The 12,219-nt window shown below is 34.5% G+C and overlaps 1 protein-coding gene across 9 annotated transcripts in view; it reads left to right on the plus strand.

The window, feature by feature from the left end:
- The window catches only part of LOC106061706 (phosphatidylinositol-binding clathrin assembly protein LAP-like), a 50,420-nt gene that overhangs the window by 27,655 nt on the left and 10,546 nt on the right, over nt 1-12,219 (plus strand). For 5 of the 9 annotated variants that reach the window (XM_056034224.1, XM_056034221.1, XM_056034222.1 and 2 more), the window contains 8 exons: nt 421-512; nt 850-964; nt 3,947-4,006; nt 5,531-5,813; nt 6,930-7,019; nt 7,937-7,987; nt 8,929-9,678; nt 11,821-11,986. In XM_056034224.1, the coding sequence (XP_055890199.1) occupies nt 421-512; nt 850-964; nt 3,947-4,006; nt 5,531-5,813; nt 6,930-7,019; nt 7,937-7,987; nt 8,929-9,678; nt 11,821-11,986 (1,607 nt within the window). The remainder of the gene's footprint in view (nt 1-420; nt 513-849; nt 965-3,946; nt 4,007-5,530; nt 5,814-6,929; nt 7,020-7,936; nt 7,988-8,928; nt 9,679-11,820; nt 11,987-12,219) is intronic. The other 4 variants (XM_056034226.1, XM_056034229.1, XM_056034227.1 and 1 more) reach the window with 3 other exon arrangements.

A 12,219-nucleotide genomic window follows, 5' to 3' on the forward strand; every position in this document is an offset into this window, starting at 1 on the left:
AGAACATGTAGAAAGAGATGATTATATTTTTGTCTATATTTATGTGGGGTATGGTTCCATTATAGGGGGCATTGTGGCTGAGTGGTAAAGTGTTTGGCTTCCAAACTGAGAGGTTCCATGTTAAAATCTTGGTAAAAACTGTGATTTTTAATTCCTGGCTATTTAAGATGCCCTGAGTCCAGCCAACTCTAAAGGGTACCTGACTTAAGAAAAGTAAAGGCCGTTGGTCATTATGCTGGTTACATGACACCCATGTTAACCATTGGCCATAGATGACCTTAACATCAACTGCACTATAGATAGCTAGGTCTGAAAGGGGTACTTTACTTTTTTTTAACATTCCTTTATGAGCTAAATTGTTATATGCAACTGTTGAATGTTTGTTTGTGAGTTTAAGTTTCTCCCTGTGTTTCCCCCCAGGCTCCTGCCAGTTTACTGGATGCACTAGAACAGCATCTTTTGTCATTGGAAGGGAAGAAAGGAGTTGCCACCACACCTACCAGCACAAGCAAGTGAGTGTAACAGTTGGCTTTGTTTAGGGTTTGATGGGTCCCTAAATGAAAGAATGGTAATGTACATGCAGTGTTTGAGTACTTGTCGTCTTTGATGGTATATAGTGTTCCAGTGGCACATTTCCCTCATTATCTTATCATTCTTCTTCTCATAGACTGTAAGCTGTAAAATCATACTTATTATTGACTTTCAGAAAACAAAAAATCAGAGGGTTAATTTTTTTTTTTAAATAATCGCAACCTTAGCATTATGTGTAACTCTATGAATTATGATGTAAATTATGATGCTAGTTTTTTTAAAACTATTTATTTTGTTTTCTCTCTCTCTCTCTCTTAGGCCTGTTGGATTTACCTCAGCTCTGAACACTATGACAAGTAACACATTCAATGTCACAGAGGCAGAAAGAAAACGTATCTTAGATGAAGAAAATCAACACTTACAGAAACTCAAGGTGAGCTGAGACTCAGTTGACTTGCTTTCCATTTGCTCTTTCTCAATGTTATTTCCAACTTAAAACAATTTTTTTTTTTGACTTACTCTTCACTTCTCCTGGTTTTGTCTTTCTTTTATTTTGAACATAAGTAGAAACATTATTGATTCTGATTGAACACTACTAAAATACGATGATTACTGTATTATGAATGCAGGAAATAGCCGAATCCTGTTAGTCAGACCTCTAATTAATATGAACAACTGCTTATTTGGGCTGAATCCTAAACTATGGAAATAATTTTTTGTAACAGGGAATTGTTCTTGTTTGTCAGACATGCTGGGGGCTAAAGTGATCCCCATCTGATGTGGTTCACTTAATTGGGAAAAAATATATATATGTACACACATATCCCAAACTGCTAGTCATTACATTTATGTTCCTACCTGTACAAGTCAATCTAATCTAATACATGTGTATTGGAAGATGGCAAATGTTTTTTAACACTTTCAACTTGCTTTACACGAATATTATTTTAGAGCATTTCAAATATCTTGCCTTATAATTATTTTAATGAAATTGAATTCCTAGAAGCTTATCAATTGAACAATTGATTAATAAATAAATACATCGTCATTCTCAACACCAATGTTTCTGTGCTAAAAAAACAAACAATGGGCTGGAGCATGAGGAGATGATACTTATAGGGAGATTGAGATGTCATGTACATGCACAATCTCAGCTCTGAGTGTACACTTAGTTTAGACTTTAGACCCTAAGACTCTTAACTTGTAGAACAATGCACACAGTTGTTGTCTAAGTGTGGAGATCCTACTCTGGACCTATTACAAGATACAGTCAATAATAATTGCTTTAGGGGATTGTTTTATTCTGCACTATTTCCCACTAGTTGAACATTAGTCTCTGTACAGCATTATAGAGACAATAGCTAATTGATCGGTCTTTATGAAATTACCATAATTTGTCATTTTCAGTAACAAATTTTGCTGCACACGACTGCTCACTAGAATGCTGTAATTTTTTTTTTATGTACATTTTTTAGAATTATATCCATTTCATGTGGCGTAGGACAAACGTTATCATTTCACTTTAAAGAAACATCTCAAGAAACAGACTTTCCTAAAGCTTTTAAATTCTTTTGAAATATTTTGAGAGTCGATTTCATTGTAATGTAAACATAGTCTTAAAATAAACCTTTGAAATGTTTGGTTTTGATGGCAGAACCCTAAAACCATAACTAGATCTACCGCACAACTTTATCAGCACAAAGTGTTTCACTAGTGACTGATCTCAATGTAAACCAAACCTTTCTTAACTCACTTAATGCTATTGTAACTAAAGTCTTCACTTCTTTATGTTACTACAATAACTCTTTCTCTCCGCAATCATTTTTCATGTACTGACAGAATGATTACTTTGCCCCACCATCATGCATGACCGTGGCATTATTAAACTTCAATAACTTGTTTGGTTGTTTATCAGAAAATGTTACATTTGGTACAGAATTAGAGGGAATTGCATACCCTTTTTATACAAAGAAATTAATGTTAATAGGAGTTATTTTAATTTTGGATAATGAGATTAAATATGAATACTCACCTACTGTGACAAATGACCAAGATTGAGATCTGGAGACTAGATCTAGGAAATATTTTATGATCCAAATTGAATTTATGTTTTATGATATTTATCCATATTTACATAACACTTTATATATATATATATAAACACCTTTAAAAACACAATTGGACTCTTCAGCTTGTCCAGTGTTACTCCCCATTGGTAATAGCATCTGATTAATTAACCCTTAAGGCGTGTGTGGTAGTTTAGCCTCCATTGTTTAAGCACTCATTGTAAAACAGCTCAGCACTTTAAGGGTTAAAAAGCTCAATTACTGTGCTTCAAACAGATCACACTTGGTAACAAAAAAATTAGTGAAACAATTGTTTTGGATGTTTAGGAAAGGGAAACAATTAAAGATTAAAATTAAAAACATTTACTGTAGAAAAAAAAAAGAGTTTCAAAATGTTGATGATAGCAGGGTTGATCCTACAAAAATGGCCAAAGAGAGCTTCTCTGGAGAGAAAGAGTTAAGAAAAAACTATATTTATATTTATTTGACTAGATCTTTAACAAAACTTTGTCTATCTCATGGCTGACTCTACACTGTGTTACACTAGTGACTGATGTCATTCTAAACTATACACTTGTTTTTAACTCTATGGATATTGTAACTCAGTCATCACTTCTGTATACTACGACATCAAAACATTATTTTTAAAAAAGTATATTTGAATTGCATTTTGTCTGATGCAAAATGGTTGAGAGTATCTTATATATAAGATAGCATAGAAACCTGCCAACCTTTCGATTTGAAAAAACAAAAATCAACTTTTTCTTGACTCTGCCGAGTTTATTTCTCTGTAGTGTTTAGCATTATGGAGATCTAGTTCATTAATAGTGCATATTTTAATTTAATCTAAAGCATTCAAATAAGGTTTGAACTAACATTAACAGCTGTTAAATAATGATGCAGCTTCTATCTAATCTTCCTTTGTAGTGCTTAAAAACAACCAATATTAATAACTATTCATAGTTCAATTATAAGAAGCCAATAATTTCAATGGGCTCAGATTTCAACAAGACCTGTTATCATAGTCAATAGAAAAATATTTCACACTGATGCAAAGGAGCTATCACGCTTAAGCGTTTTATAGTGTACTATTGCCACTCAGGCTAAACATGTAGATGAAACTGCCCTAATAGTAAGGTAACGAAATCATGAAAGTGAACTAGACGCTGCCCTTAAGTTTAATTAATCGATCTCTTTATTATAAGTGCAGTAGACACTGCCCAAAGATTAAGATAATCAATCACTCTATTATAAGTGCAGTAGGCGCTGCCCTAAGACTTAGGTAATCACTCGTATGTCTGTTCTCCTTCTGTCCCACATGATTATTGCAACTGTCTCTGATTGGCCAGGCTGCTGAAGAGGCTCAACCGTTTGTTGAGACGGAAGGAGGAGATGCTGAGAATATCTTTGTGAGTAAACACTTCCTCCCTCCACCCTCATTCAGTTCAACGTTTTATTCATTAGCCGACCGCTGGCCCTCCCACACATTCAATACGGCTGGTTTTCACCTAATTTTTGTTTGTCAGTTTGTTTTTTGTTGATGTCTTATGTTTTAAGTGGATTAGTTCAAAAATACGTTTAGTTAAGTTTTAAGTGGATAAAATCATAAAACACGCATTTGTTAGTATGTACACTAAATAAAAGTTACAAGCCAGACATGTCAGGGATTTCTTATTTCCATGTAAAGTAAAGTGTGGTCATAGACAATGTATTGGACCAACACATTTTGGAACTAGTTGCTATTTAGAATTTTAAAATTCTGTATATATCCTGTTTCTAAAATTGTTCCTACTTCATCAATCAGAAGGAAAAAAAAGCTAAATAAGATTTTATTGCTTAGTATTTCACAAGCCTGTTAAAAATTGACATATGATAAGTACTGTGTATTCATAATTTACTTTATAAAATATATATGAAAACTTAAACATGCACAAATAAACTTTACAATTTTTATACTATGAGAGGTAGCCTTTCATTGTAAGCTAAAAGTAAATGAGTTTAAAAACTTTTTGCAAATGTAAATCATTTATTCACTTCCATTAGTCCAAGTGAACTAATACAATGAGCTATATATATATTTAGTAGTTAGAATTTTTCTTTTATATTTCCATTTTTTTGTTACTATGATTCACATATGTTAGATAGATAACTGTATCGATTGGTTGGTAGGCATGAGCTAATTTTGTTGTTTAGTAAATAGTAAATCATTTCCTATTGCTTCTGACGTGAGTTAAGTAGATTAAGAAGCATGCCACTAAATGCTATTTCAATGACTATTTGTTGATCCTATTTATTTTCAAAGTTCCAATTGTTCAGTTCTAATGTAATTTTGTATTGTACTGTCAGCTGGTTACGTCACTATATATATCTACCTATAGACACATCTAACTGTGATGACTAGAATGTTGAATTCCTACTAGCTAGGACTGTGCTAGTGCTGGGCATGCTCTCATGTGTTGTGAATGTCTCTCACCTGTGTGCTGTCCCCTCCCCCCTCCTCTCATCATATCCTGGGTTCACTTTTGTTTCAACTGCTCACCCACCTATTTCTACTGTTTCCTTCCCATACCTATGTCTTTTAATTTGATATGTACCTAGTCGAAATAGATCTTCAGTGAGCCTCGTGGCTTTGGAAATGTAGTTTTATTTAAACTCACGATAAAATGATTTTTTTTCCCTCTCTCCATATTTTCTTAAATAGAATAGAATTAAATTCAGTTATATTTATAATGACTCTTGTTTTAAGTTTTCAAGATCACTACTAAATATTTCTTATTGTGAATGTCTGATGGTAGACCCTAATCATATGAAATAATCATCTTGTAGATAGAGCATTCAACATGATTTGTGAACATCACATGATATCTTGCTTAGATCTAGTGGACACTTTGTGAAAAGACTTGACTGCAGGGCTACATGTTTTTATATTTTAGGAGCAAAAATTAAAAGATTCCTCATCACCACAGCAGCAGCACAAAGTCCTACAGTCAAGTAACCCCTTTGCAGCAACAACAGCCAGCACATCCCAGAGTGCCAACCTGTTTGGATCGCCCACAGAGCCTGTGGCTCCTTCTGCCGTGGGCTCCTCTAGACCCAGTGATGACCTGCTTAGCTTAACAGGCAACCCTTTCATGGATAATGTGCAAAATGTCATGGCCACTGCATACCCACAAACAAGTAACAATCCATTTGGTTCTCCAGGATTTCAAACTAATGGTAAGATTAATCAAGTGTTAGGCAGTTATCTTAATTCTATATGGGCTATTGTTTGATCTTGCCGATCTATATGAGCTAATGTTAGTTCTTATATATATCTGTATGAGCTAATGTTAGTTCTTATATATATCTATATGAGCTATTGTTAGTTCTTATATATCTATATGAGCTATTGTTAGTTATTCAAAGGATTTGAATTGAAGAAACAATCTCAGTGTTTTCTTTATTATTGCCTTTAGATTGTAATATTTGTCTCCTCTCAAACCATACTGCAGTGGTTCTCAAATGTTTTCTATGACACCTCCTGAGTCCCAAAAAATATTTTAATTACCCCTTTCCCTCCCTCCTACAACTTGCTGAGCTTAAGAGTTCATTCTCCTTGGATCATCAATGCACTATTTCTCTTCCTAAGAAATAAGTTTAAAAAGGGTGGGACTGGTCTGAATTGTGGGAAATATTCAGAAGCAGTATAGAGCCTGTGTGTGTCTGTAATAGATTGTCAGAAGATCAACCTTGTGATCAGAAAGGCATCTGGTAGCGGGTCAGATTATTTTATGTTAGTAAAGTGGTATGTCACTCTAAAGAAATTTGAAGACAAATAGAAATGTCTTCTTTTAAAATATATTTTTTGATTTAATCTTGTTGCAGATCCCTTACAAAAAAACAGAATTAAAGGTCTTCAATAGAAGATAATGCTAGGTCACTAATATAAACAGAATTAAAGGTCTTCAATAAAAGATAATGCTAGGTCACTTAAATAATTTATTTAGCAATGTTTCACTGCCAAGTTTTCTAAAAATAAAATGTAACAATTTGTGTCTCTACAAATGGAAGGAGTGAAAAGCGTGGTCAAGAGGCCAAGTACGCTTGAACTTGGCTTGGCTACCTATGAAGGGGCCTCGAGGTTCGACACCCGACTCGAGCACGAGTTGTGTTAACTGAGTGCCTAAAGGCAGCACGGAAAACCTTCTCCCAGATACCCCCTTTCCCCACTGGTCCAAAAATAAGATTGGACCATAGCGCTCTGAGCATGCCATAAGCATGAAAGCATTGCTATATAAAAGCTATAGTTATTATTATTATTATACAAAGTGCTGTGTTTTGTCTTTCTTCTAGGTATTGGTAACACAGCTCCCAGTAACAACCTGTTCTCGTCAGACATTGACTTTGCCACAGCTTTTAGTAATGGAAGTAACAGCTCTCAAGGTCAGTGTTTTGAAAACTCTGCTGTACTGTGTAGACTCAATGGTGTATCTATGTATGTTGGTGGTCTCTCGTCACTGTAGTGTCCGGTCTGAGTGTTGTTCTTCTTGCTGACCGGCTCAATTCAGCAGTGACATTTTCTTTCTTTTTTTGTTGGTGTTGCTTTCAGTCTGACCTAAGCTTTTAGTGTTGTTTGTCTACACAAGTGTTCAACGTACAGCCTTGTGTCCAACAAGTATTCTTTCAAACTGTGGGTACATTTTACCTGTTTGTTCGGGCCAGTTAGCTGTGGCTGTAATTACTACATCTTGATCTAGATTTGATCAATGATTCTCATCCGGTGAAGAGCACATGGCCATTTTGATCACCACATGCAATTAAAAAATGACCTACATTGCTCTTAAATGTATCCTCATTATTTTTGTCACCTTTTTTTTTTTTTGTATCTTATGTGTTTGTGCAATTTTTATGTGTCATGTTCTACTAAATAAAAATGATTCTATCCATGTCAATGTTTTTAATCTTATAAGATTTATTACATGTTAGAAGGAAGGGTTTTTTTTCTTGGTCAAACTTGAACATTTTATGACAATTAGTTTTAATTTTTTTTCAATTTTTGTTTTGTTTCATATACTTAATTTTTAAAGTTGTTTTTTATTTATCAAAATATCTCTTTGCTTTAAGACATTTATCTTGTGCATGCTGAGTTGGTCTTTACATTTTTCTCCTTGGTTGCCATTTCTTTGTTCACTTTGTCACTTGCTAATGCCTACATTGGACGTCATTCTATAAAGAAGACTGTGAACAGAATAAACCTCGCCACACGTTTACTGGACTTGTGGCTAACGTTTCCCCATTTCCTTTTTTTTTATCTCCTCCTCTCAAAACTGGCGTTGTCTTGGACTCTTCTGGATGCACAGCTGGGTCTGCGTTTGCTCCGACAGTAGCGCCTGTGTCCAGTGCTCCTCCAGGTATACATTTAATTCTAGAATGATGACGCATTTTTGTTGACCTATTTAACTTTCTTTTTTTTTTCCTAATCTCGACATTCATAGACTAACATAGGATCTACTGTACTGAACACTTGCTTGCACAATTTATTATAGTAGTAGCTAGATTTTAGATTCAGCCCACTGTTAAAAAGACTGGTGTGTGCAACTCTTGATTCAAATGTATTTTAATTTCAATTAAAAAAAAAAAAAGAAAATGTTACAACAATTAAACTAAAAAAAAGAAGCAGTCGCTACATTGGCTGTAGGTCAAAGTTATTAAGAGTACATTAAGAAATGTGTTTGTATAATTAATGTTATGTTCTAAATAACTCGTTCACTAAAGCAAAGAAATAATTCTAGTGCCAACACTACACACTTATAACAAGACATAACATATATATGAATACATTTTATATTCTAGTGCTAATGCTACTTTCTAAATGCATAATTCACTAAGACATAGCCAACAACTTTAAATTCTAAACTATTCCTCAAGTTATATTCTATACCTTTTATAATAATAATATTGTAATTTATAAAGTGTTCTTGAGCTGTTTTAAGTTCTTTTTTCTTAAATTTCTATAATGATTTTTTTTCTATAACATTCATTAAATTGTATTCTAGAATATTATCAGAATAGTTATATTCTATACTAAATATTCATTAAGTTATGTTCCTAAATATCCATATTTATATTCTTGACTATTCATACATTTGTTTTCTACATTATTCATTAGGATATAAAATTATAAAATTAACTATTTATACATTTTTTTCTAGACTATTTATACACTTTTGTTCTAAATGATTTATTAGGTTGTAAAGTATACTTTGAACTATTCCTTAAGTTGTATTCTTACTATTCTGTATTTTATTCTTTTCCTTTTGCTCCTTGCTCCCATCATGCTTGCTGTTAATAGATGTGGATTTAGTCCCAACTCTTGACCTTCTTGATGGGTCTAGTGGTCATAGTTTATCTCTAGGTCAAGGGCTGACCTCTGATTTTAGCATGGGTACAAGCCAAGCATCCCCAATCCATTCCTCCCACGCTTTTGGCGGACCTTTTTCTGGAATGGAAGGTGTGGGCATATCCCCTGTACCATCCCCAATGTCTGGATATGCCAGCAGCTCTATGGGGCTAGAATCATCTCCATTATTTGGTGCTCAGTCTTCTCCCGTTCATTCTGGTCTTGGCAATGTTGCACCTTCAGGTGTTAACTATTATAGCCAGACCCCGGTGACTGGCACCATATTGTCTGCAGGCTATGGGCAAGGGTTCTATCAGTCATCTGGCACGACCATGCAGATTGGGGCTCAAGCAGGCCCTATGAGCCATTTGCATCATGTGGGCATGACGGCACCTGGGAGCCCCAGTCTGGGAGTGGGTGGTTCCCCGGCCAGAATTATGACCAGAGGTGGCAAGTCCCCTGCTACTTCTTTGTCCTCCTCACCGTCTGGACCTGGACTGGAGGATGCTGTCAAAGCTCTGGGTCTGACCATGTCACCTTCCAGAGGGTCATCCAAGGCTGGCTCCAGGCCTGAGTCCCGTCCTCTGTCACCTGGTCAATCTGTCCTTGGGGGAGGACCAGGCTATGGTTATGGTGAAATGGGTGGGGATGCTGTACCTAGCCAAAGTCAGGCTGGTCAGAACAGTGAGATAGCTCAGTCAGGTATTTCTTCAGATTTCTGTATGTTCTTTTTTTGGTGATGTAGTCTGCCCTTGTGTGAGTTAGCAATATTTTGTGTACCTTCAGTTCACTGTTTCTCTTCATGGTGTTCTTAATTTACATTAAATTATCTTTGAACTAATAAAATACAAGCTTGAAAAGATTTGTTTAATGAAACATATTAATGTTAAGATTCTTTTGCTTTCTTAAACCAAATTTTCTGTTTCCAGAAACTTGCTTCCTTTAAACTCTTGAATTCTATTAAATGTTTTCAATTAGATTACAAATAATATCAGATTTAACAATGTACATAGAGATTGTTTGCCCAGAGTGTGTACATGTAGTTACATAGCTCTGTCCTTGTGTTTGATTTTTTTATTTTTTCAGCTACTTTTTAATGTATTATGTTTTCTGAGTTGTTTTTTTATTTGTTATTGGTGTTTTTGTTTTTTTTTATTTTAATCATGTTAGCATAGATTTTAGTTTTGCTTTCGGTTCAGTTCAATTTTAACCACAACCTGACTTTGATGGTAATCTAGTTTTTAAAGACAGCTACTTTTCAATTATTTTTCTAATTACAAAAAAATGAAATGTTTTTACTGTTACTGTCATGGAATACCCGAATTTCATTTTAAAATATATGCGTCAGATACAATTTGTTGTCTCTGCAGTATGAGTGTGAGTTTGAAGATGTGATGTGCAGCCATGAGCGCAATAGTGTTAGGCTGGTGAAACTATGCAACAGTTACATGTTAGACAAAGGGAATGTAATGAATGGCTGTAAAATGATTGATGCTATCATTTCTATATATGACCAATAACACATGTATCAAGACTTCATCGATGATTAAAGTCTCCCGCAATATCTGCCAACATTTTATTTGTAACCTCTTTTATAAACTACAATGTTTATCCTTTGGCTTTGGCTTTGATTTACTATTCCTATGCTGAGCTATCCATTCACTCTGTATATCAACACCAACCTTATATGCAGTCAGCCTAGCTGTTTTCAATATTTTTATCCTAACAGATTTCACTCTAACTTAATTTTGAATTAGTGATTAAATACAGTCTTACTGTAAGACAATAGAAGAATAGGAATCTTCAGGCTAGACATAAAGGAGTCATAGTACAATAAAGGATTTGATAGTTTTGTGTATTCCTTAGAGATTTATTTATTTAAAGTGTATTTCCTGTGTTTTTCAAATGTATAGACTCTTGTATCTGTCTATTGTATACAAGTGAATCATATTTAGTGGTTAGAATACAATTTTTAATTCGTTCATTTATTGAAGTGAATCACTCACATCTTTAATCTATTATTGTTTGCATGTTCAGCTAGGCTGAGTTGAGCATTCTGTAGAATAGTGAGAGTTTAGAGCAGTTCTCACACACAGTCTAGACTTGGTCTCCTACATGTCCAGTCTCAAACATAGCAATTTACTTCTCACCAGGGACATAGTTCAGCTGCTCCGAGTAGGGTAAAAGTAGATAGTCTTATTAAGTCTCAATTGGATCTAAAAACAATATTTAGGAAGGTGGAAGTAAATAGCTCTATCAAGTCTATGGGTTAAATGTCTAAAGAAATATTTAGGAAGGTGGAAGTAGATAGCTCTATCAAGTCTAGGTTAAATGTCTAAAGAAATATTTAGGAAGGTGGAAGTAGATAGCTCTATTAAGTCTAGGTTAAATGTCTAAAGAAATATTTAGGAAGGTGGAAGTAGATAGCTCTATCAAGTCTAGGTTAAATGTCTAAAGAAATATTTAGGAAGGTGGAAGTAGATAGCCCTATCAAGTCTAGATTGTATGTCTTAATTTAAGTAGGTGGAAGTAGATAGCCCTATCAAGTCTAGATTTAATGTCTAAAGAAATATTTAGGAAGGTAAAGTAGATAGCCCTGTCAAGTCTAGATTGTATGTCTTCTTTCTGTTCTTTTTTGCATGATTATATTTATAGACAGTTCACAGGTCAATGTTTTAAGAATGTTTTACTTTTAAAAAAAAAACTATATTGTCTTTTAGAAGAAAAATACATAAGACCTTAACAACTCTTATTTTCAAAATGCAATTGCATTTTGTTATTTAACCTATGTTCCATGTTTTGCCTAAGGCATGTGTTCATGTTTGTATGCCTTGGTTTCACTAGGATTCGATGCTTTTGGGGATGTGCTTCAGCCTATGAACAAATCTTCCCCATCCCAGACTCCCCAGTCCACACAACAGGCCAAGCCCATAGGCAGAGACCTGGACACGTCACTGGCTACGTTAGCTTCAACTCTCAATGTCCGAGGAGGTGTTGCTGCTACTAAAAAGTGAGTAGTGGGTTAGGGTACACTTCTTGCATCTGTATAGTTCTTCTTAACTTAGGGCAAAAACTAGATAATCTTTTCTTACAAATGTAAGACTTTCATTCAAAACAGATAATGTTGGCGTACTATGCGCGTGTCCATGTGTTAATCTAGTCGCGCTTGTAAATTTGATACTTAAACTCTGCTAAGTCATAATTTTTTCTGACCGATTCAGTCAATCTGATCCCTGCTCTCAA

The sequence above is a fragment of the Biomphalaria glabrata genome, chromosome 6 (assembly GCF_947242115.1).
Source record: "Biomphalaria glabrata chromosome 6, xgBioGlab47.1, whole genome shotgun sequence".
Classification (NCBI taxonomy): domain Eukaryota; kingdom Metazoa; phylum Mollusca; class Gastropoda; family Planorbidae; genus Biomphalaria; species Biomphalaria glabrata.